The sequence below is a fragment of the Balaenoptera musculus genome, chromosome 2 (genome assembly GCF_009873245.2).
Source record: "Balaenoptera musculus isolate JJ_BM4_2016_0621 chromosome 2, mBalMus1.pri.v3, whole genome shotgun sequence".
Taxonomy (NCBI): Eukaryota; Metazoa; Chordata; class Mammalia; order Artiodactyla; family Balaenopteridae; genus Balaenoptera; species Balaenoptera musculus.
In genome coordinates, this window is record NC_045786.1 from 90,355,069 (window position 1) to 90,371,252 (window position 16,184).

A 16,184-nucleotide genomic window follows, 5' to 3' on the forward strand; every position below is an offset into this window, starting at 1 on the left:
TGGATTCCTTTTATTTCTTTTTCTTCTCTGATTGCTGTGGCTAAAACTTCCAAAACTGTGTTGAATAATAGTGGTGAGAGTGGGCAGCCTTGTTTTGTTCCTAATCTTAAAGGAAATGGTTTCAGTTTTTCACCATTGAGAAATGGGTGTGGGTTTGTCATCTGTGGCCTTTATTATGTTGAGGTAAGTTCCCTCTACGCCTACTTTCTGGAGAGTTTTTTCATAAATGGGTGTTGAATTTTGTTGAAAGCTTTTTCTGCATCTGCTGAGATTATAATATGGTTTTTTATCCTTCAATTTGACCTTAGCCATTTTTAAGTGCACAGTTCAGTAGTGTTATGTATATTCACATTGTCGTGCAGCACATTTCAGAACTTTTTCATCTTGTGAAACTAAAACTCTGTACCTATTAAACAAGAACCCATTTTCCCCTCCCTCAGCCCTTGGCACCATTCTACTTTCTGTTTTTATGAATTTGACACACTAGTTACCTCATGTAAGAAAATGGCTACACCGAGAATGCCATCCAGCTGCCTTCTCTGTGAACCATTGAGCATTAGGTGGAGTTCTGCATCTTTTCGCTGTGAAAATCTCAAGCAGAAACAACATTGGACAGAAATGTGGATCTCTTTCTCTAGCATAATTTTAGGGGAAAAAAAAAAAAGAAGTTGCCCTCCTCTTGCCTTTCCTAAGAGAATGAAAGAAGTTATGTTACCTTGTTCTCCCACTGACTCGTTGTTAGGGGAGCTGCAGCTGGCCTTGGTCTGGCCTGGCTTTGTGACGGATGAGAAAGGAGCCAGTGACGCTTTCACCCAGTTCTCTCAGGGAAACAGTAGGAGTGGAGTCAGGTCCCTCTGAGCAAAGCTGGATGCATCCTTTTTGTGCAGGAGATTTAGCATCACTGAGACAAACATTTTTTTTTTTCTTTGTATATCACAGTGTAGGATCCTGGCTTGGTATTTGACTAGTGGACCAGTTGGAGATCCAAGTGCAGCTTAGAACTGAGAAGCTGAAACAGTCCATAACCCTAAAGGCTTAGAGCAGAAGCACAACTCAAGATGTTCTCTCTTGTGCAGAGCACCAGCCTCCCTACATCATTGCAGTGTTGCCTCGATATGTGGAGATCCGGACATTTGAGCCAAGGCTTCTGGTCCAGAGCATTGAATTGCAAAGGCCCCGTTTCATTACCTCAGGAGGGTAAGGAATTTCTTTCTTGACTGTAGCTGCCATATTATTGCAAAGCTTTAAAGTCATCTGTGTCATCATAAAGCCAGCGCTCTTTTGCTAATCCTCTTACTCCTGTCTCCAGATCAAACATTATCTATGTGGCCAGCAACCATTTTGTTTGGAGACTCATTCCAGTCCCCATGGCAACCCAAATCCAACAGCTTCTCCAGGACAAGCAGTTTGAATTGGCTCTGCAGCTTGCAGTAAGTCTTGTTTCTGAGATTTGGGTGTGAGAAATGGGCCTTCCTCATTGTTCTCCAGAGTAGTGGATTTTAGTTTAGATGTTCATATTTAGTTTGGACTGGAGGAATAAACTCAGAGCTGAAAGGCAGGGGGCTTGGATTCAGGATCTGACCCTGCCATAAGATATCTATGTGACTCTAAATGATTTCACTATCTCAGTTTGCTTACCTGTCAAATGTAGAATGAATGCCAATTATACTAATAGTATTTCATAGAATTAATAGGACAGTAAAATAATTTAATAGATATGGTATGGCCTTGAAAAATTAAAGACAATGCTAACATTAAAATAACAGTCATAACTGTCAAGATTACAGTGTGGTTGAATGCAACAACTACAGGGCCTCTCAAAATCCGTTTCCCCAGTCGTCTCCTGGGCTTGGGTAAGCAGGCCTTCTTTAGGTATTCTGAACCCGCCTCAGGTTGCTGCATTCAGCAGGGCTGCAGTTACAAGACTCACTCTCCTTGAATGGATGGGATTTTACTCATGGGGTGTTACTCACAGCAAAGTAGTGGCCATACTGTTCTTTCAGTGATGTTCTCATTGCCAAAACGCTTCTTGGAGACTGACTTTCAAGTCTTGTCTTATTCTTTTAAACATCCCCAGTGGTGATTATTGTCATCTCTAAAGGGTGGATTTGATTTTTTTTAAAAATTTATTTATTTATTTATTTATTTTTGGGTGTGTTGGGTCTTTGTTTCTTTTTTTTTTTTTTTAAATTTATTTATTTATTTTATTTATGGCTGTGTTGGGTCTTCATTTCTGTGCGAGGGCTTTCTCTAGTTGTGGCAAGTGGGGGCCGCTCTTCATCGCGGTGCGCGGGCCTCTCACTGTTGCGGCCTCTCTTGTTGCGGAGCACAGGCTCCAGACGCGCAGGCTCAGTAGTTGTGGCTCATGGGCCCATTTGCTCTGCGGCATGTGGGATCTTCCCAGACCAGGGCTCGAACCCGTGTCCCCTGCATTGGCAGGCAGATTCTCAACCACTGTGCCACCAGGGAAGCCTGTGGATTTGATTTTATGAAACAACTAAAAGTCTTTCTAAGCCTCTCTTAGTCATTAAACTGGACAGTGCTAATTTGGTAAAAGAGAAGAGATTTTTTTGAAGATAATAGTAGGAAAACTTAGTTTTCAGAGTATCTTTTTTTTTTTTTTTTAAACATCTTTATTGAAGTATAATTGCCTTACAATGGTGTGTTAGCTTCTGCTTTTTAACAAAGTTAATCAGTTATACATATACAATATGTTCCCATATCTCTTCCCTCTTGCATCTCCTTCCCTCCCACCCTCCCCATCCCACCCCTCTAGGTGGTCACAAAGCACTGAGCTGATCTCCCTGTGCTATGCGGCTGCTTCCCACTAGCTATCTATTTTACATTTGGTAGTGTATATATGTCCATGACACTCTCTTACCCTGTCACATCTCACCCCACCCCCTCCCCATATCCTCAAGTCCATTCTCTAGTAGGTCTGTGTCTTTATTCCCGTCTTGCCACTAGGTTCTTCATGGCTTTTTTTTTTCCTTAGATTCCGTATATATGTGTTAGCATACTGTATTTGTTTTTCTCTTTCTGACTTACTTCACTCTGTATGACAGACTCTAACTCCATCCACCTCATTACAAATACCTCCATTTCATTTCTTTTTATGGCTGAGTAATATTCCATTGTATATATGTGCCACATCTTCTTTATCCATTCATCTGTCGATGGACATTTAGGTTGCTTCCATGTCCTGGCTATTGTAAATAGAGCTGCAATGAACATTTTGGTACATGACTCTTTTTGAACTATGGTTTTCTCAGGGTATATGCCCAGTATTGGGATTGCTGGGTCGTATGGTAGTTCTATTTGTAGTTTTTTAAGGAACCTCCATACTGTTCTCCATAGTGGCTGTATCAATTTACATTCCCACCAACAGTGCAAGAGAGTTCCCTTTCCTCCACACCCTCTCCAGCATTTATTGTTTCTAGATTTTTTGATGATGGCCATTCTGACCGGTGTGAGATGATATCTCATTGTAGTTTTGATTTGCATTTCTCTAATGATTAATGATGTTGAGCATTCTTTCATGTGTCTGTAGGCCATCTGTATATCTTCTTTGGAGGAATGTCTATTTAGGTCTTCTGCCCATTTTTGGATTGGGTTGTTCGTTTTTTTGTTATTGAGCTGCATGAGCTGCTTGTAAATCTTGGAGATTAATCCTTTGTCAGTTGCTTCATTTGCAAATATTTTCTCCCATTCTGATGGTTGTCTTTTGGTCTTGTTTATGGTTTCCTTTGCTGTGCAAAAGCTTTTAAGTTTCATTAGGTCCCATTTGTTTATTTGTGTTCTTATTTCCATTTCTCTGGGAGCTGGGTCAAAAAGAATCTTGCTGTGATGTATGTCATAGAGTGTTCTGCCTATGTTTTCCTCTAAGAGTTTGATAGTGTCTGGTCTTACACTTAGGTCTTTAATCCATTTTGAGTTTATTTTTGTGCATGGTGTCAGGGAGTGTTCTAATTTCATACTTTTACATGTACCTGTCCAATTTTCCCAGCACCACTTATTGAAGAGGCTGTCTTTTCTCCACTGTATATGCTTGCCTCCTTTATCAAAGATAAGGTGACCATATGTGCGTGGGTTTATCTCTGGGCTTTCTATCCTGTTCCATTGATCAATATTTCTGTTTTTGTGCCAGTACCAAACTGTCTTGATTACTGTAGCTTTGTAATATAGTCTGAAGTCAGGGAGCCTGATTCCCCCAGCTCCATTTTTCGTTCTCAAGATTGCTTTGGCTATTCGGGGTCTTTTGTGTCTCCATACAAATTGTGAAATTTTTTGTTCTAGTTCTGTGAAAAATGCCAGTGGTAGTTTGATAGGGATTGCATTGAATCTGTAGATTGCTTTGGGTAGTAGAGTCATTTTCACAATGTTGATTCTTCCAATCCAGGAACATGGTATATCTCTTCATCTATTTGTATCATCTTTAATTTCTTTCATCAGTGTCTTATAATTTTCTGCATACAGGTCTTTTGTCTCCTTAGGTAGGTTTATTCCTAGATATCTTATTCTTTTTGTTGCAATGGTAAACGGGAGTGTTTTCTTAATTTCACTTTCAGATTTTTCATCATTAGTGTATAGAAATGCAAGAGATTTCTGTGCATTAATTTTGTATCCTGCTACTTTACCAAATTCATTGATTAGCTCTAGGAGTTTTCTGGTAGCATCTTTAGGATTCTCTATGTATAGTATCATGTCATCTGCAAACAGTGACAGCTTTACTTCTTCTTTTCCGATTTGGATTCCTTTTATTTCTTTGTCTTCTCTGATTGCTGTGGCTAACACTTCCAAAACTATGTTGAATAATAGTGGTGAGAGTGGGCAACCTTGTCTTGTTCCTGATCTTAGTGGAAATGGTTTCAGTTTTTCACCATTGAGGACAATGTTGGCTGTGGGTTTGTCATATATGGCCTTTATTATGTTGAGGAAAGTTCCCTCTATGCCTACTTTCTGCAGGGCTTTTATCATAAATGGGTGTTGAATTTTGTCGAAAGCTTTCTCTGCATCTATTGAGATGATCATATGGTTTTTCTCCTTCAATTTGTTAATATGGTGTATCACATTGATTGATTTACGTATATTGAAGAATCCTTGCATTCCTGGGATAAACCCCACTTGATCATGGTGTATGATCCTTTTAATGTGCTGTTGGATTCTGTTTGCTAGTATTTTGTTGAGGATTTTTGCATCTATGTTCATCAGTGATATTGGATTCTTTCTTTGTGACATCTTTGTCTGGTTTTGGTATCAGGGTGATGGTGGCCTTGTAGAATGAGTTTGGGAGTGTTCCTCCCTCTGCAATATTTTGGAAGAGTTTGAGAAGGATAGGTGTTAGCTCTTCTCTAAATGTTTGATAGAATTCACCTGTGATGCCATCTGGTCCTGGGCTTTTGTTTGTTGGAAGGTTTTTAATCACAGTTTCAATTTCAGTGCTTGTGATTGCTCTGTTCATATTTTCTATTTCTTCCTGGTTCAGTCTCGGCAGTTTGTGCATTTCTAAGAATCTGTCCATTTCTTCCAGGTTGTCCATTTTATTGGCGTAGAGTTGCTTGTAGTAATCTCTCATGATCTTTTGTATTTCTGCAGTGTCAGTGGTTACTTCTCCTTTTTCATTTCTAATTCTATTGATTTGAGTCTTCTCCCTTTTTCTCTTGATGAGTCTGGCTAATGGTTTATCAATTTTGTTTATCTTCTCAAAGAACCAGCTTTTAGTTTTATTGATTTTTGCTATTGTTTCCTTCATTTCTTTTTCATTTATTTCTGATCTGATCTTTATGATTTCTTTCCTTCTGCTAGCTTTGGGGTTTTTTTGTTCTTCTTTCTCTAATTGCTTTAGGTGCAAGGTTAGGTTGTTTATTCGAGATGTTTCCTGTTTCTTGAGGTAGGCTTGTATTGCTATAAACTTCCCTCTTAGCACTGCTTTTGCTGCGTCCCATAGGTTTTGGGTCGTCGTATCTCCATTGTCATTTGTTTCTGGTATTTTTTGATTTCCCCTTTGATTTCTTCAGTGATCACTTCGTTATTAAGTAGTGTATTGTGTAGCCTCCATGTGTTTGTATTTTTTACACATCTTTTCCTGTAATTGATATCTAGTCTCATAGCGTTGTGGTCAGAAAAGATACTTGATACGATTTCAATTTTCTTAAATTTACCAAGGCTTGATTTGTGACCCAAGATATGATCTATCCTGGAGAATGTTCCATGCGCACTTGAGAAAAATGTGTATTCTGTTGTTTTTGGGTGGAATGTCCTATAAATATCAATTAAGTCCATCTTGCTTAATGTATCATTTAAAGCTTGTGTTTCCTTATTTATTTTCATTTTGGATGATCTGTCCATTGGTGAAAGTGGGGTGTTAAAGTCCCCTACTATGATTGTGTTGCTGTCAATTTCCCCTTTTATGGCTGTTAGTATTTGCCTTATGTATTGAGGTGCTCCTATGTTGGGTGCATAAATATTTACAATTGTTATACCTTCCTCTTGGATCGATCCCTTGATCATTATATAGTGTCCTTCTTTGTCTCTTATAATATTCTTTATTTTAAAGTCTATTTTGTCTGATATGAGAATTGCTACTCCAGCTTTCTTTTGATTTCCATTTGCATGGAATATCTTTTTCCATCCCCTCACTTTCAGTCTGTATGTGTCTCTAGATCTGAAGTGGGTCTCTTGTAGACAGCATATATATGGGTCTTGTTTTTGTATCCATTCAGCCAGCCTGTGTCTTTTGGTGGGAGCATTTAATCCATTTACATTCAAGGTAATTATCGATATGTATGTTCCTATTCCCATTTTCTTAAATGTTTTGGGTTTGTTATTGTAGGTGTTTTCCTTCTCTTGTGTTTCTTGCCTAGAGAAGTTCCTTTAGCATTTGTTGTAAAGCTGGTTTGGTGGTGCTGAACTCTCTCAGCTTTTGCTTGTCTGTAAAGGTTTTAATTTCTCCATCACATCTGAATGAGATCCTTGCTGGGTAGAGTAATCTTGGTTGTAGGTTTTTCTCCTTCATCACTTTAAGTATATCCTGCCACTCCCTTCTGGCTTGCAGAGTTTCTGCTGAAAGATCAGATGTTAACCTTATGGGGATTCCCTTGTGTGTTATTTGTTGTTTTTCCCTTGCTGCTTTTAATATGTTTTCTTTATATTTAATTTTTGACAGTTTGATTAATATGTGTCTTGGCGTGTTTCTCCTTGGGTTTATCCTGTATGGGACTCTCTGTGCTTCCAGGACTTGATTAACTATTTCCTTTCCCATATTAGGGAAGTTTTCAACTATAATCTCTTCAAATATTTTCTCAGTCCCTTTCTTTTTCTCTTCTTCTTCTGGGACCCCTATAATTCGAATGTTGGTGCGTTTAATGTTGTCCCAGAGGTCTCTGAGACTGTCCTCAGTTCTTTTCATTCTTTTTTCTTTATCCTGCTCTGCAGTAGTTATTTCCACCATTTTATCTTCCAGGTCACTTATCCTTTCTTCTGCCTCAGTTATTCTGCTATTGATCCCATCTAGAGTATTTTTAATTTCATTTATTGTGTTTTTCATCGTCGCTTGGTTCCTCTTTAGTTCTTCTACGTCCTTGTTAAACGTTTCTTGCATTTTGTCTATTCTATTTCCAAGATTTTGGATCATCCTTACTATCATTATTCTGAATTCTTTTTCAGGTAGACTACCTATTTCCTCTTCATTTGTTAGGTCTGGTGTGTTTTGACCCTGCTTCTTCATCTGCTGTGTGTTTTTCTGTCGTCTCATTTTGCTTATCTTACTGTGTTTGGGGTCTCCTTTTCACAGGCTGCAGGTTCGTAGTTCCCGTTGTTTTTGGTATCTGTCCCTAGTGGGTAAGGTTGGTTCAGTGGGTTGTGTAGGCTTCCTGGTGGAGGGGACTATTGCCTGTGTTCTGGTGGATGAGGTTGAATCTTGTCTTTCTGGTGGGCACGTCCACATCTGGTGGTGTGTTTTGGGGTGTCTGTGGCCTTATGATTTTAGGCAGCCTCCCTGCTAATGGATGGGGCTGTGTTCCTGTCTTGCTAGTTGTTTGGCATAGGGTGTCCAGCCCTGTAGCTTGCTGGTCGTTGAGTGAAGCTGGGTCTTGATGTTGAGATGGAGATCTCTGAGAGATTTTTGCCGTTTGGTATTACGTGGAGCTGGTAGGTCTCTTGTGGACCAGTGTCCTGAAGTTGGCTCTCCCACCTCAGAGGCACAGCCCTGATGCCTGGCTGGAGCACCAAGAGCCTTTCATCCACACAGCTCAGAATATAAGGGAGAAAAAAATAGAAAGAAAAAAAGAGGATAAAATAAAATAAAATAAAGCTATTATAATAAAAAATAAGAAAAAAAATTATTAAGAGTAAATGTATTCAGAAAAAAATTTTTTTTAATTTTTAAAAATAGATTTATTAATTTTTTATAGTAAATAATAAGAAAAAAATTTTTAAGAAAAAAATTTATTAAGAAAAAAAAATTTTAATTTTTTAAAATAAAAAATATGAAAAAACTTATTAAAAATTTTTTTAATTTCTAAAAATAGAAAATACGGAAAAAATTATTAAGAAAGCATATATTAGGAAAAAAAAATTTTTTTAAGTAAAAAAAAAAAAAAAAATGGACGGACCTAACCCTAGGACTGATGGTGAAAGCAAAGCTATACAGACAAAATCTCACCCAGAAGCATACACATATACACTCACAAAAAAAGGAAAAGGGGAAATTAATATATCCTGCTCCTAAAGTCCACCTTTTGAATTTGGGATGATTCGTTGTCTATTCAGGTATTCAACAGATGCAGGCACATCAAGTTGTTTGTGGAGCTTTAATCCGCTGCTTCTGAGGCTGCTGGGGGAGATTTCCCTTTCTCTTCTTTGTTCGTACAGCTCCCAGCGTTCAGCTTTGGATTTGGACCCGCCTCTGCATGTACGTCGCCTGAGGGCGTCCGTTCCCCGCCCAGACAGAACGGGGTTAAAGGAGCAGCTGCTTCGGGGGCTCTGGCTCACTCAGGCCGGGGGAGGGAGCGGTACGGAGGAGGAGATTTTTTTGAAGATAATAGTAGGAAAACTTAGTTTTCAGAGTATCTTATAAATTACTTCTGAAAGGAAAACAGTGGGCACAAATTTTGGAATACATATGTTTATAATTCTATATGGTAGATAATTTTGAAGAGCAACATTTATTTTGGGTGTATAAATTCTAGATATAAAACAAAAATCCAGTCTTAGTAGATAGACACATTTAATATACCATAGATTGTTTTTGTCTTGGGCCATTTAATTTTAGCATCTTACTATTTTTTTCCCCACTCATCTATTGCTCTAAATTATTTTATTTTCATTTTTAAAATAATGATACCCATGAACCCACCATCCTACCCCCCAAAAATAACTTACGTAACCTGTATGTCCCTCCCCATCCCATCCCTCTGCCTACCCTCCAGACACAGCCATTATCCTAACTTTGTGTTTATTGTGCCCTTAAAATTTTTTTGTTTAATCTTTCATATATATTTGTGTGCTTGAATATGTATTTAGTTTTTGAACTTTATAAAAAGGGTATTATGTAGCATATAGCTTTTTTTAGTATCTATTTTTCTTAAAAGGAAGGTCTTAGGTCTTTCCAGTGATCTTCCTGCTGCAGGTTGTCTGTTTAATTTTCAGTAGAGAAGATGGAAGTGGGTTTCCATTTTCCCTTCTCTTTACTAGGCTTGTACTTACTAGGTGTTCTGCTCTATGATGAAAGAAGGTTGCTTGATATCATCTTAGCTCTTGAGGAACCTGTCTTTTATTTAAATTAATCAGAGAACATACATGAAACTTTCAGAGGGCAGTTATGTACTAAACTTTGCTTTGGGCTGGAAAAGGCATCCTAAAGCTGGACCTTTTAAGCATAGGTAGGAGCAGGAGCAGGAAACAGGGAGAGTTACAGAGCCCGAGGAAGTTAAAGAAGTGAAAACAAGTGTGGAAACAAGTATTTCCAGAATGCTTGGAGCCCATCCTGACTGGCATGTAGGGTGTGGCTTGAATGTCTGGGAATAACCTAGCTAAGGAGGCTGTGCCTGGCTTTGAGAGCCTTTAAAACACCAAGCAGGAGAGCTTAGCCCAAGCGTGGCGACATGCTGATGATGGCCTGGACTAGGGTGAACGCAATAGAAGAGGAAAAGAAAAGAAGGGAAAACATGGAGAGACCTTTTTTTTTTTTTAATTAGGGTGTAGTTGACATGGAGAGACATTTCGAAGGAAGAAATTAAATGTGGCAAAGATTGATTTAAAAGGATATAAGGGGGGAAAAGGTTAAAGGAAGAAGCAGAGGTAATAAGTAGCTCTATTTATTTGGCTTTTACTGTGAACAGGACCTTTCCCAACTGTGCCAGCTATGTTAAACGTCTTTCATTCCTTGAGCAGGCCATGTTCTCTCTGTCATTTTAGGGCCCTGCGCACACGTGCTGTCCTCTTGGCCTGGAATCCCCTCTCTGTCGCCTGCCAGCCTCGCCTGGCCAAGTCCAGCTCATCCTTTGTGTCTCAGTTTACATTCCTCCTGGGAGCCTTCCTGGACCCACCACTCACACTAGACTGAATACCCTACCCACGTGCTTCTATCATCACTCACCCTGTTTTGTTTTGATCTTTTGTTTTTAAACTAAACGCTAGACTTTATTCAGATTTCACCAAGTTTTTCCAGTAACGTCCCTTTTTCTGTTCCAGGTTCAAATCCAGAAATCACATTGTATTTAGCTGTCATGCATTCTTAGTGTCCTCTGATCTGTGGCAGTTTCTTAGTCTTTCCTTGTTTTTCATGACCCTGACAGTTTTCAGGAGTACTGGTCAGGTATTTTGTAGAAACCCTATGGTATTTTAATTGCATAGTGACTTATGATTAGAATGTAAGGGCAGTCTGTGAGGGCATAGCATGTTTCAGGGTATTGTCTGATACCTGGTGTATACTGAATAAATATTTGTTGAGTGAGTGAGCTCCTACCTATTATATTCTCTTATCAGGAAATGAAAGATGATTCCGACAGTGAAAAACAGCAACAGATCCATCACATCAAGAACTTGTATGCCTTCAACCTCTTCTGCCAGAAGCGTTTTGATGAGTCCATGCAGGTCTTTGCTAAACTTGGCACAGGTAACAAGTGGGTATGGCCTAGGGATAAGGAACTAAATCGAGGGAGGGGGAACTGGAAAGGATGGGGAGAAATGACGCCAGACTTCTGAGAATGGGGAAAGTTTACGCTCATCTAAATTGATCCTCGTACCTAACAGGATCCTGTGGGAGGCCATGTGGCTACATATTTACAGTCCTGATCTTATGACTCTGGTCTCACCTACATGTACAGACTTCCAGTTTTCTGGGATGCTTTGCCCTTGCCATTAGAGGAAGGTAACAAAGTCATTCAAGTCAACACATGTGTGTTTGATCATCTAGTGGTTATTGACTGCTGTTCTAGACAGAAGTCACTGGCCTGAACTTAGTAGGATTCAACAGTAGGTCATTTTTTTTTTAATTTATTAATTTAATTTATTTATTTTTGGCTGCGTTGGGACTTCGTTGATGCAGGTGGGCTTTTCTCTAGCTGCGGCGATCGGGGGCTACTCTTCGTTGCGGTGCATGGGCTTCTCACTGCAGTGACTTCTCTTGTTCAGAGCTCGGGCTCTAGGCGCATGGGCTCAGTAGTTGTGGCACACAGGCTTAGTTGCTCCGCAGTCTGTGGGATCTTCCCAGACCAGGGTTCGAGCCCGTGTCCCCTGCATTGGCAGCCGGATTCTTAACCACTGCACCACCAGGGAAGTCCCACCTGTAGGTCATTTTTAAGAGCCACATAGGGCAGTGCTGCAAATCCCTTTCTTTTCTCAGTGTCCTGAAAGCTCTCTAGACACTAGAGCATTGTGATGAGGAGCAGGTACTTTGGAGTCAGACTGCCTGACCTCAGCCAGACTGGACTCTCTCTGCTTCAGTTTTCTCCTCTGCAAAACAGGGAGAATAATACTACTCACCTCACAGTGTGGCAGTGAAGATTATGTCAAGTGCTTAGAACAGGAAAGTGCTTAGAACAGTGTGTGGTACTTAATAAATGCCAGGTAAGTGTTTGCTGTTATTATTATTAAATTTTTCATTTGGGTATATTCCATTTTTGCTTAATTAAGATCAGTCAATCTATATATACTTGGCTTGACTCTCTATCTCCTCCTCTTTGTTTACCTTTTTTCCATCTTCCCTTGACCTTGGCCAACAATAAACTGTGGTAACGCCCTGTATCAGTTAAGGTTTTTGTTGTGAGCAGTAAAGACCAATGCTGGAGAATTCAAACAGTATCTGGTTAAATTAAGCATGGCTTGTTGGAATATTAAGGGAATGGCAGGTGGAGGAGCCTACCAAATGAATGGGGGACCAGGCTTGGGAACAGTAGGAACCAAGGTTGCTCCAGAGGACCTCCCAGCAGGAAATAGGAAGCTGGACAGTAATCCCTTTGTAGCCAGGACAGCTGGGGCAGTCCTCCACCGGCACAGCCGCTTCCTTAGCTGTTACTGCCACCACCTCCCCTGTTGTTGCATCCTCAATAAAAGTTGCCCCCATCAGCTTGTATTAGCTGTCTAATGCCATGTAGCAAATTATCCCAAAAGTTGGTGACTTAAAATAACAAATCGTCTGTTATCTCTCTTGGTATCTGTTGGTTAGGAATTGGGGAAGTGCTCAGCTGGGCAGTTCTTGCTTGGGGTCTCTCGTGTGGTTGCAGTTGTATACTGGCTGGGCTACCTTTGTCTGAAGTCTTGACTAGGCTAGAGGATCTACTTCCAAGGTGGCTCACTCTCATAGCTCACATGTTGGTGCTGGTTATGGGCTGGGGGCCTCAGTTCTTGTCCAGGTGGGTATCTCCATAGGGTTGCTTGAGTGTCCTCATGCAGAGTGACTGGCTTTTCCTGGAGTGAGTGATCCAGGAGGCCTAGGTGGAAGCCTCAGTGCCTTTTATGATGGTCACTTCTCCTGTATTCTATTGATTTACAAGGGCTTTCCAAGTTCAAGGCAAGGGAACACAGACCTCACCTCATGATGGAGGAGTATCAGCATTACATAAAAGAAGCATGTAGGACTGGATATATGTTGATGTGTGCCATACTGCTTGTCATCCTTTAACCAATTTCTCAAGATCAAAGGGATCTGATTGGCCAGGATTAGGTCATGGTCTCACTCCTTCTCACTGTCCTAGGGGTGGGAAAGGAGGTTGTGGCTACACTCTGCTTCTAAAGGCAAAGATAGGTGCCTGAACTATTCTCCCACCAAGACTACACATGGTCTGGAAGAAGGAGCTCACCAAAATGAAATAGTTTGCTCTTAAGAAGGAGGATGGAAGCTGGGTACCCTGAAATTGATAAATATTTACCATCCTTCATCTGAATGAACTCAGTTGGGGCATTTGTTTTCAGTATGCCACCAGCTCTTTGGGAAGACACTGGAATAATAAGCTAGAACTGCTGTAACGACTTGACCCTTTTTCCATGTACCGACAATACTTGAACTTTAAAATCAATCCCAATGAAGCTACTACTTTTTAACTTGTTCACTCCACAAATATATACTGAGCTCTTAAGAGAGTGCAGTGCATTCTGCTGGGCCCCAAGCAACAGTAATCAGACAGGAATTCTGCTTTCAAAGAGCAGTCTAGTAGGGAAGATAAGGCACAAGTGGACCCTTACCAGCAGCAGGAGGTAAGTGCTGGTGGTGATGTGGTCTGGGGGCAGCTGGCTATTGACTGGGCCTTTGGGGCCTTTTGGGCAGCATCTCCCTTGACTGACTTCGATCTAAGGACTGGTCCTTAGGTCCTATAGTGGATATTCTTAGTATATCCAGAGATCATCAGACCACTAGTGACAGACTGACCCTGACACATGAGACTGATATATTAATAGAATGTCCCTTTATTTGCTTACTATAGGGAGGCTAGATCCCTTACAATGGCCAGAATATTCATGTGGCACCCAGGGTGCCCTTTTTTATATGTATCGAGGTACAGGCATTTTTGCTGTAACGCCTTGAATGTGGTCCTGCAGAACCTTATATTCTATAACAAATATGAAAAATAACAGGACTTAAGGGGCAAATAACATTGGAGCAGACCACTCAAATTCTAGGCAGCTTTGTAACTGGAACACTAATAAAAATAACTATCCTACTAAAATGAAATTCCCACTGTTTTTGGTACCCAGCATGATAGTCCTTTGCTACCTTAAACTCTGGGGCTGTGCTTTCTCTTTTGAGATAAGATCTTTGAGAACATTTGCTTCTAATAGAAACTAGTTTCATCAAAGTAAAATATCTGATCCTGGGTGCAGACTTCTTTATGAGACCTCCAAAACAATTAATGGGGAGGAAACATCTTTGCTTCATTTTTACTCTCATCTTCCCCAGATGGCTTAACTTAGTAGAAAGTATAGTGGTTTTTGAAGCTACTAATCAGCCATTACTTGCAGTAAAAGAGGGCACTTTTACAGGATTTTCAGCTCTTTTCTTTAGATCTTCCTGTATAAGTTAAGGTTTCTCATTAATTGTAAGAAAGCTTGCCCCTGGTCACTTCAAAACATTAACAAGCTGGGGAAAATTGCATACCAACCAAAACAACTTTTGCCTCATGCCTACACCATTCTCCCACTTACCAGCTGCACATGAACTAATTCAGATTAAAAAATCTATCACACGTAGTGTAATACCCTCTAGGTCCATCCATGTTGTTGCAAATGGCAAATTTCATTCCTTTTTATGACTAATATTCCATTGTGTGCATATATATATATGCCACATATTCTTTACCCATTCATGTATCAATGGACACTTAGGTTGCTTCCATGTCTTGGCAAAAATAATGCTGTAGTGAACATTAGCATGCATATATCTTTTTGAATTAGTGTTTTTATTTTCTTTGGATAAATACCCGGAAGTGGAATTGCTAGATTGTATGGTAGTTCTATTTTTAATTTTTTGAAGAACCTCCATACTGTTTTCCCTAGTAGCTGCACCAATTTACATTCCCACCAACAGTGCATAAGGGTTCCCTTTTCTCCACGTTCTCACCAACACTTGTTATTTCTTGTCTTTTTGGTAATAGCCATTCTTTTTTTTTTTGGCTGCGTTGGGTCTTCGTTGCTGTGAGCCGACTTTCTGTAGTTGCGGCAGGTGGGGGCTACTCTTCGTTGCGGTGCGCGGGCTTCTCATTGCGGTGGCTTCTCTTGCTGTGGAGCACGGGCTCTAGGCACGCGGGCTCCAGTAGTTATGGCTCGTGGGCTGTAGAGTGCAGGCTCAGTAGTTGTGGCGCACGGGCTTAGTTGCTCCGCAGCATGTGGGATCCTCCCAGACCAGGGCTCGAACCCGTGTCCCCTGCCTTGGCAGGCGGATCCTTAACCACTGCACTACCAGGGAAGTCCCGGTAATAGCCATTCTAACAGGTGTGAGGTGATATGTCATTATGGTTTTGATTTGCGTTTCCCTGATGATGAGTGATGTTGAGCATCTTTTCATGTGCCTGTTGGCCATCTGTATGATTTCTTTGGAAAAGTGTCTGTTTAGGTCTTCTGCACATTTTTTTAATTGGATTGTGTTGATTTGATAATGAGTTGTATGAATTCTTTTTATATTTTGAATATTAACCCCTTATCAGACATAGCATTTGAAAATCTCTTCCCCCATTCGGTAGGTTGCCTTTATGTTTTGTTGATGGTTTCCTTCACTGTACAATAGGTTTTTAGTTTGATGTAATCCCATTTGTTTACTTTGCTTTTGTTGCCCTTGCCTGAGGAGACAGTTCCAAATACTGCTAAGACCAATTCAAAGAGCATAGTACCTATGTTTTCTTCTGGGAGTTTTATGATTTTAGGTCTTACATTTTAAGTCCTTAATCCATTTTGAGTTTATTTTTGTATTGTATTTATTGTTTATTTTGTATTTTGGTGTAAGAAAGTGGTCTAGTTTCATTCTTTTACATGTAGCTGACCAATTTTCCCAACATAATTTATTGAAGAGGCATCTTTTCCCCATTGTATAGTATTGCCTCCTTTGTCATAGATTAATTGACCATATAAGTGTGGGCTTATTTCTGGGCTCTCTACTCTGTTCCATTGATCTGTGTGTCTGTTTTTGTGCCAGTACCATACTGTTTTGATTACTATAGTTTTATAGTTTGAAATCAGTGAGTGTGATACCTCCA

The 16,184-nt window shown here is 40.1% G+C and overlaps 1 protein-coding gene across 1 annotated transcript in view; it reads left to right on the forward strand.

The window, feature by feature from the left end:
- VPS39 (VPS39 subunit of HOPS complex) overlaps positions 1-16,184 on the forward strand; it is a 56,186-nt gene that overhangs the window by 25,002 nt on the left and 15,000 nt on the right. Inside the window, exons 9-11 of the mRNA XM_036845141.1 lie at positions 1,077-1,197; positions 1,310-1,430; positions 10,987-11,116. Of these exons, the coding sequence (XP_036701036.1) occupies positions 1,077-1,197; positions 1,310-1,430; positions 10,987-11,116 (372 nt within the window). The remainder of the gene's footprint in view (positions 1-1,076; positions 1,198-1,309; positions 1,431-10,986; positions 11,117-16,184) is intronic.